This window comes from Phoxinus phoxinus (genome assembly GCF_949152265.1).
Source record: "Phoxinus phoxinus genome assembly, chromosome: 2".
NCBI classification, from domain to species: Eukaryota; Metazoa; Chordata; class Actinopteri; order Cypriniformes; family Leuciscidae; genus Phoxinus; species Phoxinus phoxinus.
In genome coordinates this window covers 22,483,876-22,507,438 of record NC_136877.1, presented here as the reverse complement: position 1 = coordinate 22,507,438, position 23,563 = coordinate 22,483,876, and the positions used below count along the sequence as shown (strand labels likewise).

Genomic DNA, 23,563 nt, shown 5'->3' with positions numbered 1-23,563 from the left:
TAGGGTGGGTGACTGTGTTTGTCAGATTCTATTTGTGTGAGTGTGACAGACTCAGCAGACACACAGCACTCTCAGACAGCTGAAGCCTGGCGGGAATCTTTGTTCCCTTGCTTTGGCTCTGAGGTTCCCATGGGGATAATGTTTCTGAGACAGTCAAGGCCTTTATATGACCAACAAGATCTTCAAAACATTATGAGCGCTTAGGTTACCAAGTGCCAAAAAGATCTGATTTTGGACCAGTTCCTCAGTCTAAATGATGAATATGTTGCGCTCGACAGTCTAGGCTTGGTTCTGAGTCTTCCTCATAGCGCAAAGTGACTAGGGTTGGGTATCATTTGAATTTTAGCCATTCTGATTCTGCTTATTTTTTCCAATTCTTTTCGATTCCAGTAAGTAGAAACATTTAGTGAACCATCTTTGTCACACATATTAATTGTGTCTTTTGGTAAAATGTTTTGTTGCAGCTGATTTCCATGAACAAAATCAGCAGTCTAACCAACTTATCAGTAATGCTTTTTGCATTTTTTTTTTGCGCTTTAAAACGGTTGGAAATGGATTCCTGACCTTAAGTATCACATTCCAGAATTGGAATCCATTTTCGATTCCTAAACCTAAAAGTTACCCTTTTTAATACTGATCTTTAGAAAAATATAGCCCCCAAATAAAACTTAACGTATCTTCCAGACTGTTCAACTTTTGTCAGTATTCTTTTTTTTCTCCTTGTCATTAATTCCTTTTTTATGTGCTGTATTTCTAGATATTGACATGAAGAAGGACATAGAGGTGCTGATAGCAGAGGAACGTGCTGAGATCATCTCTAAATATAATAAGGTAAATTGTGCCGTTTACTCTCACTTTTTTAAAATCAGATTTTCACTGAAAAAGTATGAATACTGTGATACTTTCTGTAACTTATTCAAGTTTGCCTATTTCCTTTAATGTACAGTATGATTTAATAAAAATGACTGTTCCAGAATTGTGATTAATGTATGTACACTACAATTCAAAAGTTGAGTAAATAAATTAATACTTTTATTCAGCAAAAATGCATTAAATAGATCAATAGTGACAGTAAAGTTATAGATGATGTTACTTAAAATGTATCAATGTTTTAAGCAGCACAACTGTTTACAACATTTATAAAAATAAGAAATGTTTCTTGAGCAGCAAATCAGCATATTAGAATGATTTCTGAAGGATCATCATGTGACACTAAAGACTGTAGTAATGATGCTGAAAATTCAGTTTACCATCACAAGATTAAATTACATTTAAAAATAGTAAAAACAAATGTTTACTGTATTTTTGTTTAAATAAATGGATGAGCATCAACGACTTTAAAAATCTTACCAACCCCTAACTTCTGAACGCTAGTGTAATGATTAGATTTTGAATAGCAAAGTGTTTTGAAGATGTTTATGCTGAGGATTAGCTGTACTGTATGTTTTGAATTTTGAATGCTGTAGATGTTTATTTTGCACTGTGTTGTCTACCTCTAACCTTTGAGGTTGTTCACATGAGCTATGACCTTTGTGGCTGCTGAGTCAAGTCGGTTTTTATTTGTATAGCGATTTTCACAATACATATTGTGGTAAGGAAAACTCCCTTAGATATGTCAAGAGGGAAAAAAAAACGTTGGGAGGTGTTAAAGGCAGTTTTATGTGCTAGTGCATTAGACAGAATATTTTTTGTACCAACAAAGTGTTTGTGGTCTATATGGATGACATGGTAATCAATTTGACCATGGCACATCATGACATTCTCTAACAGACTCATTTGAAATTGGGGGAATACTGGGACTATAAACCCCGGCTGTCTGTCACACATCACTGCTTGCTTTCCACTCTTCTCTCCACCATGGGGTTAAGAAGAGGGCAGGAGAGCAGCAGCCGTCCCCCCTCAGGGAATCAATCCACACCAACTGGAAAAGCTTTTAAACGTCAGCTGCACTCAATGGCATTGGTTTTATGACAAGAGTTGGGACACATTTGTTTGCATTTAGTAATTTCACTAGGATGTTTTGCGAGCCACAGAAAAGTGTATGGAGAGCTGTGTGCTAGAGAGAATATTGCTGCTGTCGTTTTCCCATAATTGCATCGATCACTCAGCAACACATTAAAAATGACAAGTTCCAGCACAGAACTGCCACTTATGACACACAAACAAAATGCTCGACTTCAGCTCGACTATTAGAAATGTTTCCCCTGTATTACAGTAGATGCATCACTGCGATGGGATGGAGACAAAATCAGTCATGGCAAAAAGTGATGAGGCGTAGATTCAGATCTCCAATGTACACATTTGTTATAATGTAGATATTCAGTGAAATTACAAAACATTTAATATGAACCCATTAATCAAAAATGTGTTACATATTATATTTATTTGTTTTATTCACGTTTTTTTTTCAGTTTATAAAAACTGCAATGTGCCCAAGTGTATTAAACATTTATTTTACTTACTTATTTTAAAACGTCAACTGTCGGTTCAAATAAATGCAGAATTGTATTTGGCTCACATTGTCCCACACAGTTAACTGCCCACTTTAATCACAGATTTACTGCTGCCATGATCACTAGGAAATTTTATTTCATATTTCTAAATTTATTTCATATTCATAATATTATAATTTTATGATTTTGTATTTATATCATAGCATAGCATTCAATGTGTTTTTACATTACCATTATTTATATAATTATGAAAATAATATAATCACTCCCGAAAGTCTAGAACATCAGAACTGTTGCCTTTAAAGATGCTTAGAAGTGGCCTGGAATTGGATAAATTGTTGCACCTTTGATAAACTCTACAAAGTCTGTGTACAAATGAGACAAAATAAAGTATTGGCTCATGTGTGTATTTCAGGGTAGAGACGCAGGAGTTCAGATCGATCCTTGGGAGGATGCAGACTACAGCATATACAGAGTTACGGATCGCTTTGGATTTCTTCAGTAAGTCCTGGGGAAAACCCAGCATTCAGTTTCCATATTGTCAAGTGAAACATGCATTTACTCATATGCCCCATTAAGCTATTTTTATTTTGTCTGAAACAAATTGTCACTCATAATGACAGTCTTTTTTTCATTCATTGTATTATTATTATTTTTATCAGCATACATTGTCTGTCAGCACATGTAAACATAAAGCAGCGATTTAAGACTATAATGCTGTTGGAAACAAATTAGTTTTCCCTTATAAGGCTATGCAAATTTGGGATTTACAAGACATACACTACTATTTAAAAGTTTAGGGTCTGTAATATTTTTTATTTCTTTTGAAAGAAATTCATACTTTAATTCAGGAAGGATGCATCCAATTGACAGTGACCGTAAAGACAAAATATTACAAAATAGTTTATTTACAAACTATTTTCTTTTGAGTTTTAAAAATCGATAATAAGAAATGTTTTTGAGCAGCAAATCATCATATTAGAATGATTTCGCAAGGATCATGTGACACTGAAGACTGGAGTAATGATGCTGAAAATTCAGCATTTATCTCAAAGGAATAGATTGAATTGGGTAAGCTCAGGGCCGGATTAACCATTAGGGCAACTGGGCAATTGCCCAGGGGCCCAGGACATCTAAGGGGCCCTGGGCACGTCAACAAGTCATTGTGCCCAGGGGCCTCTGAACTCTTAATCCGGCCCCGGGTAAACTTAAGATTTTTTTTCAAAAACATTTTTAAAAAATCTAACAGACCCTAAACTTTTGAACTCTAGTGTACTTTGCGGTTTTAATTCTGACACACAACCTCAGTAATTACAGAGGGTCTACTCAGGGTCTAAACCTAATTCCATCCAAACAATGTTTGTGATTGTATGATAGTATTAGTATTAGTGTTTTTACCTGTTTGTTTTTCCCACAGTGAAGAAGAATTACCCACACCCAGTGCCATTGAAGAGAAGGTAATGTAGACATACACAAATAAAGCATGTAAATATAGTATACAGGTACATTCAAACGGCATGTAAATATACTATTCAAATATTATTTTGTAGAATGGTGGGAAAGATGATATTCACAGACAGAAACACACAAGAAAACATAAAGGATCACAGACTGAAACAGTAGCAGTGTGGAGACTCTTTTGTAAACAGGCGTATGGTGACCTTCAGACATGAGCGTTTAGTATACAAGAGTGTGTGGCAGACACAGCTGGACTGTCTGGAGGTGTGTTCCCATGTGACATTCACAGCGTGGAGGTGACAGATGCATTTTCCAGCTGACATTTGTGCAGTCGTGTTGTGGCACATAAAGGTTAAACACTAAGGGTGGAAAGAGGGAAAGCTGTCCTCAGAACAGATGTTAATAGCGGCAGGGAGATCTGAATTCCTGTTCTGGAGTTTAATCCCGGAGTACTGGTACATGTGAGGAAAGAAATATTACTTAGAAAAAAAAAAAAACATGAGGGTTGTTTGTGTCATGTAGGAGATATTTATACTCATACCTGTCTGTCGGTTAATGGACCTAAGGATTATAAGCATGTGATATGGATGAGATATTCTTTTAGCTTTTTTCTTTTTTTTTCTTAAATTATTTTAAGATTTTTTTTTTTTATATATATATATATATGTATATATATATATTTTTTTGCAAATCATTCTTCATCAGATCTCGTTGTTTTCCCCTGTGCAGCAAAAACAGGTGGAGATTGAGAGGGTGCAGAAATGGCTGAAGATGCTGAAGAACTGGAACAAGTACAGGAACAGTGACCGGGTGAGCTTCACATGTAGAGGTTGCAATCATTCATCTGGAAATCAAAGAAAGCACAGTGATGTAGCTCCAATGAGAACCAGAGTGATCCTTAAAACACACACACACACACACACACACACACACACACACACACACACACACACACACACACACACACACACACACACACACACACACACACACACACACACACACACACACACACACACACATTGGGTTTTCATGTTATATGTGGACTTTTCATAGACATGATAAACAATTATATATTATTTATATTCTACAAATTTGATCCCCTAACCCTAAACTTACCCATCACAGAAAACGTTCTGCATTTATACACTTTCTAAAAACATCACCTAGTTTGATTTATAAGACCAAAAATGTCTCCACAAGTACAAGGAATTTGTATATTGCTATCTTTGTGTGGACAATTTGACCCCATAACATAGGGTATACCTAAACCACACACACACACACACACACACACACACACACACACACACACACACACACACACACACACACACACTTGCACTTACTACTGGTGTCTTTGTGCAGATGATTAAGCGGGTGTATAAAGGCATCCCACTACAGCTGAGAGGACAGGCTTGGGCCCTGCTACTGGATGTCGAGAAAGTAAAGAGCGACAATGCAGGAAAATATGAGGTAAGGGATAAAAACATCCATGCATACACATTCCCACGCAATAGCTCCTATGGACACTATGTAGCCGCAAGTCTCTGCTGGCCTAAAGCCGGGTGTTTGGTGAGGGTAGGATTACTGGAGTGGTGTTGTGGTAGAGCTATTTCAAAGGGATTAGAGTGTGATCTGAAAACAGACAGATGGCTGATATATGGCATGGAAAGAGATATGAGAGAACAAAACACAAGCTAAACAAACCTTCAGAGCTGCTGAGATTTTACAACTACCGGTAGCAGGAAGTATTTGTAGCCTCCACCATGTCGCTGAACATAGTACCCCTGGTGTTGATATATATATCAATATATATACACCACTCCAGTAATCCCACTCTCACCAAACACCCGGCTTTATATATATATATATATAGATATATATATAAGTAGCTTTGTAAATACATTACACAGCTGTCCTAAATACTTAATTCTGGTTGATATTTAGCAGTATTTAATGGTCAAATATTTTTGTGTAATGACTTCTAAACTGTATACTTGCAACATGACCTTTGAAGTAGATAATACTTTTTTAAGCAAGGACCATTAAATCATTAATTCATCAAAGTAAAGACATGTTACATAAAATGTAATAAAGAATGTAACAAAATATTTATATTTATAACTTTATATATATATATATAATATGTATATGTATGTGTATGTGTGTGTGTGTGTGTGTGTGTGTGTGTGTGTGTGTGTGTGTGTGTGTGTGTGTGTGTGTGTGTGTGTGTGTGTGTGTATATAAACAGGAAAAATTGTATCACAGTTTCCACAAAAATATTAAGTAGTTTTCAACATTGATAATAATAAATGTTTCTTGAGTGAACATATTACAATGATTTCTGAAGGATCATGTAACACCGAAGACTGAACTAATGGATGCTTTGCCATCACAGAAATAAATTACATTTGAAAATATATAAAAATGACAGTTAACAGAAAACAGTTACCGGTATTTAAAATTGTAATATTTCACAATATTAGTTTTAACGGTTTTTATCAAATAAATGCAACATTTGAACGGTAGTGTAACAAATCGTGGCAAAATAAACCCAATTCAATATTATAAAAGATCATATCACATAATAATTAAACCTAGAGATGTTTGTCTTCTAATGGCATCTTGTAATGCACGGTAGTATGTCAAAGATTAAACTGTTTTTGATAAAGTCGTTTGTTGTTTGATTGACAGAGAATGAAGGAGCAAGCCCAGCTGTACTCTTCCGAAATCAAACAGATTGACCTTGATATCAACAGGACCTTTCGAAACCACATCATGTTTATGGATCGATTTGGTGTAAAGTAAGTAAAACATACATGCATTCATAACTTGAATTACAGTAATTGAATTACTGCTCTGCTTCTTCTGCTCTGTTCTGTTCTTCTTCTACACGTTCAATAAAACACTTATCTTATAATGCTGCTCAGTGATGTAACATCAGCATACTTGGATGCCGCCACTATATGTAATATATGTACACTGACAAAGCACCGTAATTTGCAGCTTTGGAGCATTTATAACACTTGACCTAGAACAGATTCTTCTCACAAGCTTTCAGACTACACTAGTTTACTCTGACTCAGCTCTTGAAGCTTCACATGACAGTAATGGCTCATAAATAGTTTATCTGAGTGCCTAAAGAGATCACATGCAACCTGTAACAAACTGCCCACTTCCACTTTTATGAGTATATGGAGTTTATTGTCTTTCTATGGAATTTTCATACAGACTATAGGAAACATACTTGGAGAACTGATTTCAGAATCAACTAACGCTTCTCCCAAATGGCAACTCAGATTATGTGGACCTCACAGAGTCCAAACCAAATGTGCCATTTGAAACAGGCCCTAAGATTTGACCATAAAACACAGACACATTTACAAAACAGAGACCATGTATGAGTTTATTATTAAATAAAATTACAAATTTGCTAAAAAATTTCTTTCATCGGTTTTTTAAGTGATTTAGTAATGTTTTAAAAAAACAAAACAAAACTTTACACATCTTATACAATTGAATAGTTATATTTAGCAAGGAGAAGAAACTTTTGAACGTTAGTGTGCATATTCTGTATAAGAGAAATATAAAAAAGCAGAGTGGATGTTCATCAACATCTTGCTCTCTATTTGCTGCTTCTGCAGACAACCTCTGGAACTGGTTTCTCGATTTTGAGAGCTTGTTCCCCCAGCAGGCCAGAAACGGGAGTGATGTCACTGAGGATTTAATAGATTGCAGGCTTTAGAGAGCCAAGTGGAAAGTCTTGCTCATCTGAAGGGTGTCATTAATGCTCACACATGATGGGAGGGGCTCCACTGTAATTTGAAGGAACAAATGCATATTTGTGGGAAAATATGGATGTTGGTTTGTGTGTTGCTGATGTGTGTTTGTATCACCGATGATGTGACATTCAGTAAAGTCAGCAACACGAGAGTTTGAGCTTGACAACACTGTTTTTCTCTTCACAGGCAGCAGTCTTTGTTCCATGTGCTCTCTGCGTACTCTGTTTACAATACGGTAAGTGTACAATCACATCCATGGTTAATAAGGAGATGTTACATAATAGCTGACTTTGCCTGTTCTTGTCTGCAGGAAGTGAGTTACTGCCAGGGCATGAGTCAGATTGCTGCCATTCTGTTAATGTTCATGAATGAAGAAGATGCATTCTGGGCTTTGTCACAGCTCTTAACCAATCAGAAACATGGCATGCATGGTGAGCTCTTCTCATTTATTCTGCTTGTGGCTAAGAATTTTATTGTTGATTTAATTGCTAGCGTATAATATAAGCTTCATAAGCTTCTATATGACATAAAGCACACTTCTGTTCAATAAAAATGTTTTGTTTTTTTGTGTATGTGTGTGAAAGAACTCTCTTATACTCACCAAGCCTGAAATGTCATTACAGTTTGAAAATAACGATTTGAAAAAAAAAATATTTTTTAAATTGATGGCAAAGCTGAATTTTCAGCAGCCAATTAACAGTCTTCAATGTCACATGATCCTTTAGAAATCATTTTAATATGCTGATTTGCTGCTCATGTAACATTTCTTATTATTAATGTAGAAAACAGTTGTGCTGCTTGTCTGCTACATATTATTGTGGAAACAGTGATGCATATTTTTCTGGATTCCTTGATGAATAGAAAGTTCAAAAGAACAACTTTTTTTTATAGAAATAATTTATAATATTCTACATCTCTTTACTGCCACTTTTGATCTATTTAGTATTTATTCGTTTCAAAAAGAAAAGTCTTGTTGACCTTAAATGAGATGCATATCACTTTAGAATTGAACACAGGGTATTTTTGTTGGTCTTCTGTTGGGACATTTTTTTCATACTTGCACATTTGCCCATCACAGGATTCTTTGTTCCTGGATTTCCCAAACTTCAGCGTTTCCAAAACCACCATGACCAGATTCTCTCCAAACTTTTACCCAAACTTAAGAAGCATTTGGTAAGATTGCTTTGGCAGACACAATACTGCAAAATGTACTCCGATCCTGTAAGATTACCGGTACTTAAGTTAAATATAACTTAATGTGTGTAAGTTTCTCTATTGCTGAGTTCACTTCTTTTCTCATTCATTCTCATTCACTCGCATCAGGATAAGGAGCAGATGTCCTGTGGGATTTACAGCACTAAATGGTTCCTCCAGTGTTTTATTGACAGGGTAAGTGTTTGATCTCAGCAGATGCATTGTAACCTAACTGACAAGTGTGTTATGTATGCGGTGACTAGTAGATGGGTATACATGCTCAATCATATGCTAAGCGTAGTCATCAAAGTCAAGGAAATTATACATCAGCTGTGTGTATATAAAAGTGCCTGATCAGGTCACTGCAGACAATCCTAGATGTGGTGAGTCATGAGCCAAACGGAGGTGGAGTTTTGGCTTTATTTGAATGTGAGTCAGTGTTCTGATAGTAACCGTGATTATCTTTCACCATCGAGGGACTGAAAAATATATGAAGAGGTGCTGGCAGTGAGACCTGCTCAGCTAAAAACTTTACCTTGAGGTGATAAGAGGACATTCAGATTTATACAGGCAGAGATTTTGATTGATATTATAGATGTGGACACAGAAGGGAATTGGAATTGAGTCAAAACAGTGTGAATTCCTCTATCACACGAAGATCTCCTGCAAGGAAACATGGTTCAGATGCCTTTACCGAACTGTGATGATAAACAAAGAAAAGAAAAAATATAAAAATCATTTTTATGATGAGAAAAAACAGGTATGCTTGAGCATTCTGTAATTTTTAGAGTCACATCTTTGACACCACGTACTGTTTTTGGTTTGTTTAGATGTCTTTGGTCCGTGTTGTGTTCACATTCCACTTAAACCGCAGCAGAGTTAGTTTGGAAGTGGACTTTTCAGGGGTCTTGATCCGCTTGCTTGGTGCGCACCAGGGTTCGGATGGCAGCTTTCACACTTGTTCAAGTGAACTGTGCTAACAGAGCAATCGCACCTGAGTTTGTTTAATCGAACCAGTGTGAACACAACCAATTTATATATTTATAATATATATTCATATTGTAATATTGAAAGTCTAGGTATAGGTTAGGAGTACAACATTAAAATCTGTAAAGAATAGTTTTGGGGACATAAAAGTACACAGTTTAAGAAACATCCTAATAAGGGCACTCTGATGGATACACTTTGGCGAGGAACAGTTTAGGTAGAGTGAGTGACCAGTGACCATGTCTTAAGTCAAACAAATTGTTGTTGGTTGATGTTTGGCAGAGTGCACTACTTTCCTAAGCTTCTGACCACTAGTTTCTGACATCCAACTTATTTGAATAACCTACAATTTGATCAAAAACACCTCATTAGGTTCAGTACAGGCTGGTGATATATGTGACAGTCTCATGTGAAAATAGCTAATAAGTAGCCACAATACGGCACTGTAAAGCATGGGGATGTAGATTGAGGTTGATGGACTTGGCGAAGAGGAATTAGGGTTCAAGAAACTGAAGGAAAGGGGTTGAAAGAAAGTGTTTCTTCCTCTCTTTCTTTTTCAGGGCCTCTTGATAGAGGGAGAAGTGTGCAATTAGCAGGCAGACAAGGGTGTTTCAATGTTTACTCTGCACATACACACAATCCTGTGGGTTTGGCTCTAGAGGAAAAGAGCAGCCACTGTCAGCACTGCAGAATCCTGTCCAGCTCGGTTTCAGAGCTGTGTTTGTGGACTGGCAGGATCCTTGCTGAGGGAGATCAGCTTTAGAGCAACAGAGGCCCCAGTTTAAAACTGTATTTGAGAATGAAGATTTTACAGATTTATATTGTCCATTATGCTATGAGGGCCTTTGTATTGAGCTGCCGGTTTACTGTAGTTCATCCACAAACATGTCAAACTTTTCCAGACCCCATTCACTCTGACCTTACGTCTGTGGGATATCTTCATCCTGGAGGGCGAGAAAGTTCTGACAGCCATGGCTTACACCACCCTTCATCTCCACAAAAGTGAGTTCCTCTTTTTACAATACTAAATTAACAACAATTTAATCCAAAGATCTCAACATCTACTTCATATCCACTATCAACTTCATAGTGCTGTTTACTTTATACCCTAAATGGACCTGATTGTCTTGACTTAAAGGGATCATGACATGTTATTTTATTATTATGTTCCCTTAGGTGCAATTATAGTATTACTATAGTTTTTTTTTTACAAAAAACTTTTAAAATGTAGTGATTTATGACCTTTTCCCACCCTGTTTCTCATCCTCTGATTCAAACAGTCTGTCGCCCACTGTTATGATTGGCTAACGTCAGTGCCTATGCATCAATTATTAACGCCCCCAGCCAGAACATTTGCGGATTCAGCGTATTTAAAAAGTTGTTTAAAGTTTTAAATACATTACTTACAGTTTGCGTCGTCGTTGTTGAGCCTAGAATAGTCGGCACGGACTTATCTTTGAGCAACAGTTTTCTGGCAAAGCCACCATCATTTTGGGATTTGTTCTCAAAACAGTCATCCTTCAAATGTATAGAACAAACGCTTAAACTAACACTGCCGTGACTGAGACGTCCGCAAAAAATAAAGTGCATCCATTTTTCCCTGACTGGATCTTTCGCAGCGTATTCAAAGATGTTGTTTGTCCACAGCCAGGAACAGCACATCTGCGTGGCATCGTAATTTCCCTGTACACAGACCCACTCGCTGTCCGTCGACTGAACACTTGTGAGGCGCGCGGCACGCGGGGCGACAACAATACGAAATGAGCGTAGTTGTCTTGCGCTTAAAGCGTAGTTGTCTTGTGCTGGAGGCGGTCATATGCAAACGATGGTACGTCACTTCGTACCGTGACGTCACTTCTTACCATGGATCCAGAACGAGCTGTATTTAGAGCTTGATTAAATAAATGATTCGTTTATAATGGGGAGGACGTCTTAAGCTATGAAACTTGCAGGACGTTTTAATGGTACAAAGACCTCTTATATACCAAAAGATCAAGGCAAATTTGGTTCCCTATCAGTCGGTCACTACTACGTAGGTCGTGACCGACCAATAGGAATCTCGCTAGAGAGCCGATCTACTTCGAGTGAAACTAAACGAGCCAATACACATTGGCGTGCAATCATTTGCATCAGCTGCGCAGCCTCGCAGCGCGGGTATATAACGAGCAGCTGGTGATTGCACTGTAGCTTTTTGCTTCGGAGCCAACCGATGCTGTTTAATCTATCTAATATTGAGTGATCAAACAACGAGCAAGCTCTTCAGGAAGATCTCTCGTGTCTGGTGCGGGCGATACAGCGCGGCAGCGGGGTAGACTTTATTTTATCTTTTATTTTTGTGTTACTAAGCAAAAAAAAAAAAAAAAGCTGTTTTCACAGCTGGTAACGGTGTGCCAAGAGCGTTAAATAGCCGTTCTTACGGCTGGTAAGACCGCCGTGAAGAGAGACAGCGCACGACAGGTTGCACATTCCTGTCTGTGTCCGCTGCGACCGTTCCCCTGCGTGCTTCAGTACCAAGAAGAGCATTCACCTGAAAGAGCTTACATGGGTGTGAGTTGCGTCTTTCTAAAGATGACATTCCACCCGTGTGTTTCTGGTTGCGGTCGTTTCCTGTCCTCACTGACGGCCACGATCACTCTCTCGCATGCCTGGGAAACATGTGAGACTGTGTTCGTGGGTGGTTCATGTTTTCACGGGAACATGACCACGTCGGCACGCCGGTTGACTCTGCTTTCTCCGGAAAGCTTGAGTCCCCACTGTTGTTGGCCAGCCGCTGCTTGTGTGTGAAAGCACAGCTGCAGGTCTGCTCGACACTCTGGGACACCAGCGTGTCGTGTGCCGTCGAGCTGCCGGGCTGCAGCGCGGGTTGTCACGGCAACCCAGCGCTCGCTCGGCGCTCTAGGTGCGCGGTCCCCATGTCTATTCTCCGTTGTAGCGCCCTCCCTGGTGGCCACCAGGAGAGGTCTACTTCAGTAAAATAGCTTGGGTGATCCTGAGAGCTGAGGGCTTCTCCTTCGGGGAACCAACCCCCTAGGGCCCCTCCCTCTCTAGCGCATCACAAGCTGTGCAGCTTCTGGATGAGATTGCTGGTCCTTCAAAAAAAAAAAAAAAAAATGGAGGAACCTAGCGTTTCATTCAAGGCTCCAGCTGAGGGCAGATGTCGATTGCTACATCGGAGAGAGGGGCTGTTTCGTTCTGGAAATGAGGATGATGTTAAGTTCCCACTGTAATAGTGTGTGTGCTTATGCTGAATCAGATTCAGAGCGGACAGCCATGCTTTCCCGGGTCTTTCTCGGACGTGCATTGAAAACTTAGCAGTATGGAGCTATATTGGTGCCAAAAATATGGAACGCCAAAAGTGCCAAATTCTGCATAAAGTTTTCACCTCTCTCACTACCCTCGATGGTGGGGTGGTTGTGCCTCTGGCAGGCCACCTCTACCCTGCATGCGAGGCCAAGGCACTCTTATTGCACGAGGGTAGTTCTGAGCCGGGGTTGAGCTGCGCTTGTCGACTGGCCGTGTTCAAGTCACAGTGCTGGCCCTCGATCAGACGATGTCCACCTTGGTGGTCCAGAAACCCCCCTGGCTGTCCTTGTAGAGGTGTGAGAGCTCGTCAAAGTACGCTTTCTCGATGCTCCATCTCATAAGGTGGCCTTTTCAGCGACACTGTTGAGAACTGGCCCAGCAGTTCTCCACAGTCAGCAGCAGACTGAAGCGGTTCCCCTGACGTACCACCAGAGTACCTCGTGGGCTGCCCCTCAGTCTACTCGTCGCCAAGGGTGTCATCCCCTGTAAAAAAGAGAAAACTCCGGCACAGCCTGCTCTACTGTGTCCGCTGCAGGAGGATGACACCACCCGTCTCAACCACTGTTTAAGTGGTCGGTGAAACAATCACTGGAGACGGGTGACCCGGAGATGGATGGAGCTGCTCTCTCCCAGTAGAGGGCTGGGAAACTAATCTTTTGAGTCAAAATTCTGTTCCACCACTGGAGTCACAGTGGTTCCCAAATTCTCAAAAAAAAAAAAAAAAAAAAGAGCAGATCCTCTATCTCTGGGTCTGAAGAGGGTCTGGAGAGTAGTGGGAGGAGAAAATCCTCACCACCCTCATCCGCCTCTTCTGTCGCCAGCGGGCAGCGCAGTGTGTGGTTCGAGAACGCAACCAAGCCACCTCCTGCACCTCCTGCCTCGTGGAACCAGGTAAGTGCTGCACAGCACACTTAGACCACGCTACGGACCGCCTCCCCAAGAGAGCCTCCCGGGCCGCGTCCCTGTGTTCCACCTCGCTGCCCCACTCCGGGTACGCCTACGGTCCCTTTGGTCCCGCTTGTACGGTCTCTGCGAGCCTGGTTAGCGCTCCCCAGTCCGTCTCGCTGGCTCATTCGGACCATCAGGCTCGGCTATGCGATTCAGTTTGCCCGGCATCCCCCCAAGTTTCGGGCCATCCACTCCACTACAGTGAGAGCAGCCGATGCCCATGTCTTGCGTGCGGAGATCGCAGTCCTACTGGCGAAGGACGCGATAGAGCCGGTCCCTCCAGCCGATATGAGGTCAGGACACTACAGTCCCTACTTCATTGTACCCAAGAAAGGTGGTGGGTTACGACCGATCTTGGATCTGCGAGTTTTGAATCGGAGCCTCCACAAGCTACCGTTCAAAATGCTCACGCAGAGACGCATTTTCGGATGCATCCGTCCCCAAGATTGGTTTGCAGCGATCGACCTGAAGGACGCGTACTTTCATGTCTCGATTCTTCCTCGACACAGGCCGTTTCTGCGCTTTGCGTTCGAGGGTCGAGCATATCAGTACAAGGTCCTGCCCTTCGGGCTGTCCCTGTCTCCCCGTGTCTTCACGAAAGTCACGGAGGGGGCCCTTGTTCCCATGAGAGAACAGGGCGTTCGCCTCCTCAACTATCTCGACGACTGGCTCATACTAGCACACTCTCGAGATCAGTTATGCGAACACAGGGACCTCGTGCTCAGGCACCTCAGCCAGTTGGGCCTTCAGGTCAACTGGGAAAAGAGCAAACTCGCCCCCGTGCAGAGGATCTCTTTTCTCGGTATGGAGTTGGATTCGGTCGCACAGACAGCGCGCCTCACAGAGCAGCGCGCTCAGTCGGTGCTGAACTGCTTGAACACGTTCAAAGGCAGGACGGCGGTCCCACTGAAACTTTTTCAGAGGCTCCTGGGGCATATGGCAGAGGCAGCAGCGGTAACCCCGCTCGGGCTGCTTCATATGAGACCGCTTCAGCACTGGCTTCACGGCCGAGTCCCGAGATGGGCGTGGCATCACGGCACTCACCGGGTGGCAATCACACCGGCGTGCCGCCAGACCTTCAGCCCGTGGTCAGATCCCTCGTTCCTACGGGCAGGAGTGCCCTTGGAACAGGTGTCCAGGCATGCTGTGGTATTCACAGATGCCTCTGCCACCGGCTGGGGCGCCACGTACAACGGGCATGCAGTGTCAGGGGTGTGGACGGCTCCCCAACTGCATTGGCATATCAACTGCCTCGAGTTGCTAGCAGTACATCTCGCTCTGAGCCGCCTAAAGAGGCCGCTACAGGACAGAGACGTGCTGGTCCGTACGGACAACACAGCGACCGTTGCGTACATCAACCGTCAAGGTGGTCTACGCTCCCGTCGCATGTCGCAACTCGCCCGCCATCTCCTCCTCTGGAGTCAGAAGCATCTGAGGTCGCTTCGAGCCATGTATGTCCCCGGAGTGCTCAACCGTGTGGCCGACGAGCTATCACGAGCTGTGCTCCCGGGAGAATGGCGACTCCACCCCCAGGCGGTTCAGCTGATTTGGAGAGAGTTCGGGGAGGCTCAGGTAGACCTGTTTGCCTCCTCAGAAACCACCCACTGCCAGCTGTTTTACTCCCTGACCGAGGGAACACTCGGCACGGACGCACTGGCACACAGCTGGCCCCGGGGCCTCCGCAAATATGCATTTCCCCCAGTGAGCCTACTTGCACAGACTTTGTGCAAAGTCAGGGAGGACGAGGAGCAGGTCCTTCTGGTGGCTCCCTATTGGCCCACCCGGACTTGGTTCCCGGAACTCATGCTCCTCGTGACAGTCCCTCCCTGGCCCATTCCTCTGAGGAAGGATCTTCTGACTCAGAGACGGGGCACCCTGTGGCACCCGCGTCCAGACCTCTGGAAACTCCATGTCTGGTCCCTGGACGGGATGCGGAGGTTCTAGGTGACTTACCCCCAGAGGTACTTAACACCATCACTTCTGCAAGGGCGCCGTCCACGAGACGTGTGTACGCCCTGAAGTGGAACCTGTTCGTCGAGTGGTGCTCTTCTCGCCGAGAAGACCCCCGAAGATGTTCGATAGGGTCCGTGCTTTCCTTCTTGCAGCAAGGGTTGGAGCGAAGGCTGTCTCCCTCCACCCTCAAAGTACATGCTGCTGCTATTTCAGCTTATCACGACCACATAGATGGCAAAACAGTTGGAAGGCACGACCTGGTCGTCAGGTTCCTTAGGGGGGCGAGACGATTAAATCCTCCTCGACCCCCCTCCATACCCTCTTGGGACCTTTCCCTGGTGCTTCGAGCACTTCAGGATGCTCCCTTTGAGCCGTTGCAATCAGCAGACTTGAAGCTTCTCTCCATGAAGACTTTTCTGCTGGTTGCACTGGCTTCGGTCAAGAGGGTAGGGGACCTGCAGGCATTTTCGGTCGACGAATCGTGCCTAGAGTTCGGGCCGGGTGACAACCATGTTGTACTGAGACCCCGGCCTGGCTATGTGCCCAAGGTTCCTACCACTCCCTTCAGGGACCAGGTAGTGAACCTGCAAGCGCTGCCCCTGGAGGAGGCAGACCCAGCCCTGGCTTTGCTCTGTCCCGTTCGCGCTCTGCGTATGTACGTGGACAGAACTCAAAGCGTCAGGACCTCAGACCAGCTCTTTGTCTGTTACGGAGGCCAGCAGAAGGGAAAGGCTGTCTCCAAGCAGAGGATGGCCCACTGGATAGTGGATGCCATCGCCTTGGCTTACCAAGTTCAAGGCGTGCCCTGCCCGCTCGGGTTGCATGCACACTCTACGAGAGGCGTTGCATCCTCCTGGGCGCTGGCACGTGGCTCCTCGCTAACAGATATCTGTAGAGCTGCGGGCTGGGCGACACCTAACACGTTCGCTAGATACTATAGCCTACGTGTAGAGCCGGTCTCCTCCCGTGTTCTCACCCTAGACGGGTAGAAGCACTGAGAGGCCCGGCTCTGTCGGCTTGCTGCACCCTACTGTGCACCCTTATTCTCCAGTGTGAAAAACCTGTGAGTCCTCCAAACACCCTCGGGCCGGACATGGCGGAGCGTCCGGTGCCAGGCCTGTATCCGCTGAATCCTTGAGAACCGGATATAGGCTGGGTCCCATATGTGTGACCCTACGGGGATCCCATATGTGTATATTCTCCACGGCTGCTCCTAAACGGAAGCCCGTGTCTTTCCTTTGGGCTAAGTCACCCATTACTCATATGCTGTACAACCCTCGGGTTAGTCCATATGTTATCTCCACTTAACTCCTTGAGAATGTGGCTTCCGCAGCGTTCCCCTCCTTCAGTTCGGGCACGCTTTCCCAGTGTTATCCAATAATATCACTGTATGGGTTATCACGGAACAACAGTGACAGGTTCACTCTGTGTAAGCCGCCTCCTATCGTCCTTCCAGGCAAGAAGGTGTAGAGGCTTGCACAGGGCGCTGGATGGGGTGCAGCAGCTGTGGCGCTTTGGTAGGGATTCCTATTGGTCGGTCACGACCTACGTAGTAGTGACCGACTGATAGGGAACGTCTCGGTTACGTATGTAACCCTCGTTCCCTGAAGGAGGGAACGGAGACGTAGGTCCCGTCGCCACATCTGCTGCCGCCCGCCGGGGCAGCCAGCTTATCGGCTTGGCTCCTCAGCAAAAAACTACAGTGCAATCACCAGCTGCTCGTTATATACCCGCGCTGCGAGGCTGCGCAGCTGATGCAAATGATTGCACGCCAATGTGTATTGGCTCGTTTAGTTTCACTCGAAGTAGATCGGCTCTCTAGCGAGATTCCTATTGGTCGGTCACGACCTACGTCTCCGTTCCCTCCTTCAGGGAACGAGGGTTACATACGTAACCGAGACGTTTCTCATGTCATGACCCCTTTAAATTAAAACCTCTCAGCACATTATGGAAATCTAATGATTCTTCACTGTGAAATTAAAAACTTACTGTACCTACTTATGTCCAGAACGTTTGCTTAAGATGTCTCTGGAGGACCTGAGAGAGTTTCTGCAGGAGAAGATAGGAGAGTCAATCTACCTCAATGATGACATTGTCATAGAGCAGCTTAAAGTATCTATGGCTGAACTTCGCAAAATGAAGCTTGACTTCCCACCACCAGGTTCAGCTATTTTCTTTATATGATATCTAACTGCATGAATCTGTACACTTATGTGTTGTCATTTGAATGTTTATATCACTGTTAACTTAGTTAGGAGAGCTCACTGTGAAACAGACAACTTTTTTATCCCTCATATACAGAATGTGTAAAAAAAATATTTAGTTTAGTTGATATAATATACAATTTTATAACATAATATAAAATAATACTCTATATACTATACCATTCAAAAGTTGGGTTTAGCAAGGACACATTCAATTGATCAAAAGTAACAGTAAATACATGAATAATGTTACAAAATATTATTTAAAATAAATGCTCATTACTTTTAAAATTTCTATTCGAAAACTTTTTTTAACATTGATAATATTAAGAAATGTTTCTTGAGCACAAAATCAGCATATTAGAATGATTTCTGAAGGATCATGTGACACTGCAGACTGGAGTAATGGCTCAGCTCTGCCACCACATGAATACATTATATTTAACAGCAAAATCTGTATTCAGGTTCTGTATTAATTAGTTCATTATTCGTACTGTATATTAACATTAATGGAAACATATGCAGTGCTCCATCCACCTCACAGCATAAATTAAACGAATAAATAAATATATTTTGGCCACAGTTCATGTAGGTCACCTACATTTCCAGTCCACTCTAGTTCATTTTTTCTGTGTTCACAGCTAAGCCTGATGAGTTTCCAAGGACACCTCTGGGTCTGGAGCTGCCTGTAGTTTTGACTCCGGTCAAAAGGCCCAAACCGAACCCCTCAGAAGATACACCCAACAAAGCCCAGCTCATCAAACGACCACCAGCCTCTCTGCACATCTCTCTACTGCAGGAGTCCATCATGCTGGATGACAGCCCTCCACAGGACAAGAAGCCTTACAAAGATGGAGGCACCGGCAGCATGTCACCCCTCCCGTCACCCGACCCGGTTCTAGTGCACAGCCAGATTCCCCTCACACCTGACGGAATGATAGGAGCCCCTGAGGACGGCGGGGAATGGCCTCCTCCATACGAACCTCCTGTCCCAGAGCTTAATAAGACCCAAAACCAACCGGAGCTGTTCGATTCTACTCCACCTCCAAATGTGGCTGAAACATCACCTGGTGAAATGGCTTCACAAACATCTCAAAGCTTGGAGCAGGACACGTCAGAAACAGTAGGGGGCAGTGTGGAGAGTGACTTACCCTCAGACAATTTCCAATCTGTTTCCATGCAGCATTCCGGTGTATCCAGCTCTGAAAATGGAGAGGTGGGAGATGATGAAAGTCAGAATATGGACAAATCTTCAGAGAGACTCTCCATATCGCCCAAAACATCCTCAACAGCCTGCGAGCAGTCACAGTTATCTGACAAACCAATTCCCACCGTCCATTCAGACCCTCTGTTTCAATACCCATCCAGCCAACACTTGCCCAAGTCAGAGACATTTTAAGCCGGCAACTAACTTTTATTCAAGCGCTTTGCCAGTGTTCCTGTGGAAAGCATTATTGATGAAAGCAAGTATTTTAATATTTGACTTTTCAGCAGTTCAAATTTATTCAGGTTGAATCCGGACGCATTTGAACAAACATTAAAGCTGGCACGTATGACCAAGATAAAGTCTTCATAAAAAAAGTGAGCTGGCTCACTGTTAAATACACAACTCAACATATAGTCAATTGTTTTATGAGCAACTGCCTTCTGACTTTTCTTCCGCACTCTCTGAGTTGGATATGGCTTGTACAGAACCGTAACTTAATAACACCACTACACCGCCAATGTCTTTGCAAATTCTGTATCCTAATATAATGTAATTGTAAGCTGTAATGAAAAGACATGTTCTGAACCGCACTGCAAAATGACTGATTTTCAACTATAGTGATTTCTAACATTCAAAATCAACCAGTGGTTAATATGCTATGGCTTGACAGAATAGTGTAATTATTTGTTAATATCACATTCCACTCCAGGTTAATGACACAGTAGCTTACCCTTTCTGATAAGAAGGTACAGAGTAATATGCTTGTAGTGTTGGTAATTTTAATGGTCATAATCACATAGGCTCCGTTTGTGATGTGAATTGTTTGTTGATACCAGCTTTGTGGTAATTTTGCAGTCCACAAGCCAATATTTAAAATTCCGATAGGGCAGTATGGCTCAAATCGATCTGGCACAGTTTCACTGAGACAGCTGCAATTTAACTTCCCATATTGAAAAGCTGATGGCAATATTAAACATGGCCTTTAACAAGATTGAACCATATTTTTCTGGTCACCTCTAACCACAACTTTCTATACATTTGGTATTTGTACATTTTTCATTTGTGCAAACATTTTGTACATTTAGCTTTTTAGAGTATAGTATTTTAACGCTTAAAGGATTTTGTATTTGTAAATAACGTTAATGTCAGATTTGCTTTCTGATGGCCTCATCTAGCATAAGCCTACTTAAAAAAATAAATAAAAATAAATTTATTTCAGGTTTATTTCAACTGGTTTAACAAACTTATGCTTTGAGGTTATAAATTGTTTTGCCAGATCATCATTATGCAGACCAGTACAACAACTAAAATGTTAATCTTAAACTGAGAAAATAGAATGGAAATTAGTATTCTTAAGTAAAGTAATTATACATTCATTAATTATCACAACAGGTTATCTAAGCATTTTTAAGCAGCTGTATTGCCTCAGAATAACAGTGTAAACCTATTGTACTGTAAATCTGAAATGAGCAATGTATTGTTATTATGCCATTGTATTAAGACATTGATGGTTTTAAAATCTATTACAATGTGGACTCTGTCAGATGCCTCTCTGTAAATGTCATGGTTATCAGTTTTTGTCAAATTCAAAATATGCTTTCAGTACATTATTTGAGTTATGGATAGTGTACATTCCTTTTTAAGGAGTTTTGAGAACTCCAACCAAAAGGCTATGGTTTTATTCAGTCTGTATATAGTAAATATATACCTATTTAATTTGTTATTCAATGTTTGAATTAGATTTGCAGAAATAGAACTTTTCTAATCTGGTGTGGATTGTGCAGATTTTTTTTTTTAAACACACAATATGCTAATGCTCTGTATGACCACAAGAGGGCTCTGTAAACGAACTGATTGTTTACAATGTATCCTCACTTAATCCTCATTCGCACCTCATCCCACGTTTTAGTTAGTTACTTAGTCAGTTACTTAGTCATATTTTCAGCAAAAGTTCAATAGCATTATAATCCATTTCATTATTCCTTTATTGTATGCATAGAAAAAAGTGTTCTGGTGAACTACATAGGCGTAGCAATGTTTTAGATTTCCATCCCAGAGAACACGTCAGAGATTGATACCGCAGTGAGATATTTGCTAGCATCATCAGACTACCTGTAATATGAATATCTTTCATGTCTGCTTCCTGCTCTCGGAGGACACTGACAGCATGTGGTGACACAGGTTTGTGTGATGGATGCCACGCCTTGGCAGATTGTGAGTGCCATACATCATAATTGAGCCAGAGAGAGAGAGAGAGAGAGAGAGGCTGACAGAAATAGAGCAGACGCGAGAAAGATGACACACCATCACTCATCTTCATAATTGAGCAGGTATTGATGCACTCATCTGTGCTTATTTTTTGCTATGCAACACTTTACCCTACAAAGGTTATCGGACTGCACTCATCTAGCCCACTCTTTAGCCTTAGCCTCATAGTTTGATCTGAAGACAAGAAAGATCAAATTTAAAGATAGATTAAGATATAAAGCAGCTGGACTGGAAATCTTGTCAGTTCATATTCAACTTTGATCTGATTTTTATCAGCTCCTGTGAACTGAGACAGAATCAATTCGCAGGGTTGCTGAACATTAGCCCTTGCATGGAAAGGTTGAGAATACACCTCTCTTTGTATTCCTCCTGCTTTATGCCTGAGGTTATCCGTTCAAAGAAGGTTTATCATGTGCCTTGGTGTTTCAGCATCCAAAACAAGGAAGACATAAATCAGCTTTCAAAGGTTACAGTAGTGCCTAAAAGAATAATCTCCAAAGGAAGCACCTTTAATCCTGACATATTAAGGGTTTCTTTAATATAAAGGATGCTTTATTCAGAACAAGCTGTTATCCAGCCCTCATCCATGAGCATTTAATAATAGACTCTTCTGGTAGAGTTTTAGCAATGGTTCAAAACAGAAACTGCTGTAAATATCATCATATCCACATACTAAACTGACTTTAACATATAAAGAAATATCTGGATAAACTAAGATGAACAATACCATGAACAATTCACTTGTTATTATTTCTCCACATTAGCTCTAACTATTTGCTATAGACCTACAGTATGTACTACTAATCAGGGTCACATGTTTTTTTATTTATTGGGCTGTGGTACATTTCCTCATGTTCTCAGAGTGGTAGAATAAATACCAAATATTGTTTTCACAAAAATAAGTGCTAAAATAATTTGATTTAAAATACATATATATATATATATATATATATATATATATATATATATATATATATATATATATATATATATATAGAATACCATTATTTTATATATATATATATATATATATATATATATATATATATATATATATATATATATATATATATATATATATAAAATAATGGTATTCTAATGATGTAATGATGTTTCTCATCATGGATACAGTCGCTATGATGGAAGTTATAAAAAAAATATATATAGGCTATATAGACTATATATTTTTTTTTCAAAAACTTTAAATACCACATCTATAATTAAAACATACGTAATTTTTTTTAGGGATTTAATAATAGTTTAGTAATATTACAAAAAAATATATGATTTAATTAGAAAATGATTAGGCTATATATAGGCCTATATATATATATATATATATATAAGGTATTAATAAATAAAAAAAGTATTATATCAAAAGTTTAAATTCAAGGTCTATTAGGCTAGTATTAACTAGAATGGTTCAGTCAATATTTTGAAAATGTTTCCATAAAAAAATAAAATAAAAAATAATTGCCTAATATCATAATAATGCCATTTAGTTGTATGATTTTTGACAACTTCCCTTTAATGAACTTAAACTTGGTAGACTTTTTCATAACCTCAAACACTAAAGAAGAACTAAAGTAGAAATGGCTCATCATTACTGAGTCTAAGTCTAAAGAAAGGCTATACTTTTCCAGAACAATAGCCTACATGAAGAGTATGCTAACTTGCTTAACATAGGCCTAGTCCAATTAATGTATTTTTAAGAGTGGTAACGTCAGCGTGTGAATGGAATGAAGGTGGATTCAACAATGTCCAGGGATAATTATTGAGGCTTTCAGGGAACGCGCGCTGGCT

At 41.2% G+C, this 23,563-nt stretch overlaps 1 protein-coding gene across 1 annotated transcript in view; it reads left to right on the top strand.

The window, feature by feature from the left end:
- Positions 1–21,264, top strand: part of LOC306994352 (USP6 N-terminal-like protein) — a 35,623-nt gene extending 14,359 nt beyond the window's left edge. The window contains exons 2-14 of the mRNA XM_079604767.1: positions 758–831; positions 2,869–2,954; positions 3,871–3,910; positions 4,641–4,721; positions 5,280–5,387; positions 6,609–6,718; positions 7,883–7,931; positions 8,007–8,127; positions 8,775–8,869; positions 9,020–9,085; positions 10,780–10,879; positions 18,090–18,242; positions 18,927–21,264. Coding sequence (XP_079460893.1) covers positions 766–831; positions 2,869–2,954; positions 3,871–3,910; positions 4,641–4,721; positions 5,280–5,387; positions 6,609–6,718; positions 7,883–7,931; positions 8,007–8,127; positions 8,775–8,869; positions 9,020–9,085; positions 10,780–10,879; positions 18,090–18,242; positions 18,927–19,684 — 1,833 coding nt within the window. The 5' untranslated portion in view covers positions 758–765 and the 3' untranslated portion in view covers positions 19,685–21,264. The remainder of the gene's footprint in view (positions 1–757; positions 832–2,868; positions 2,955–3,870; positions 3,911–4,640; positions 4,722–5,279; positions 5,388–6,608; positions 6,719–7,882; positions 7,932–8,006; positions 8,128–8,774; positions 8,870–9,019; positions 9,086–10,779; positions 10,880–18,089; positions 18,243–18,926) is intronic.
- Positions 21,265–23,563: the final 2,299 nt, after the last annotated feature.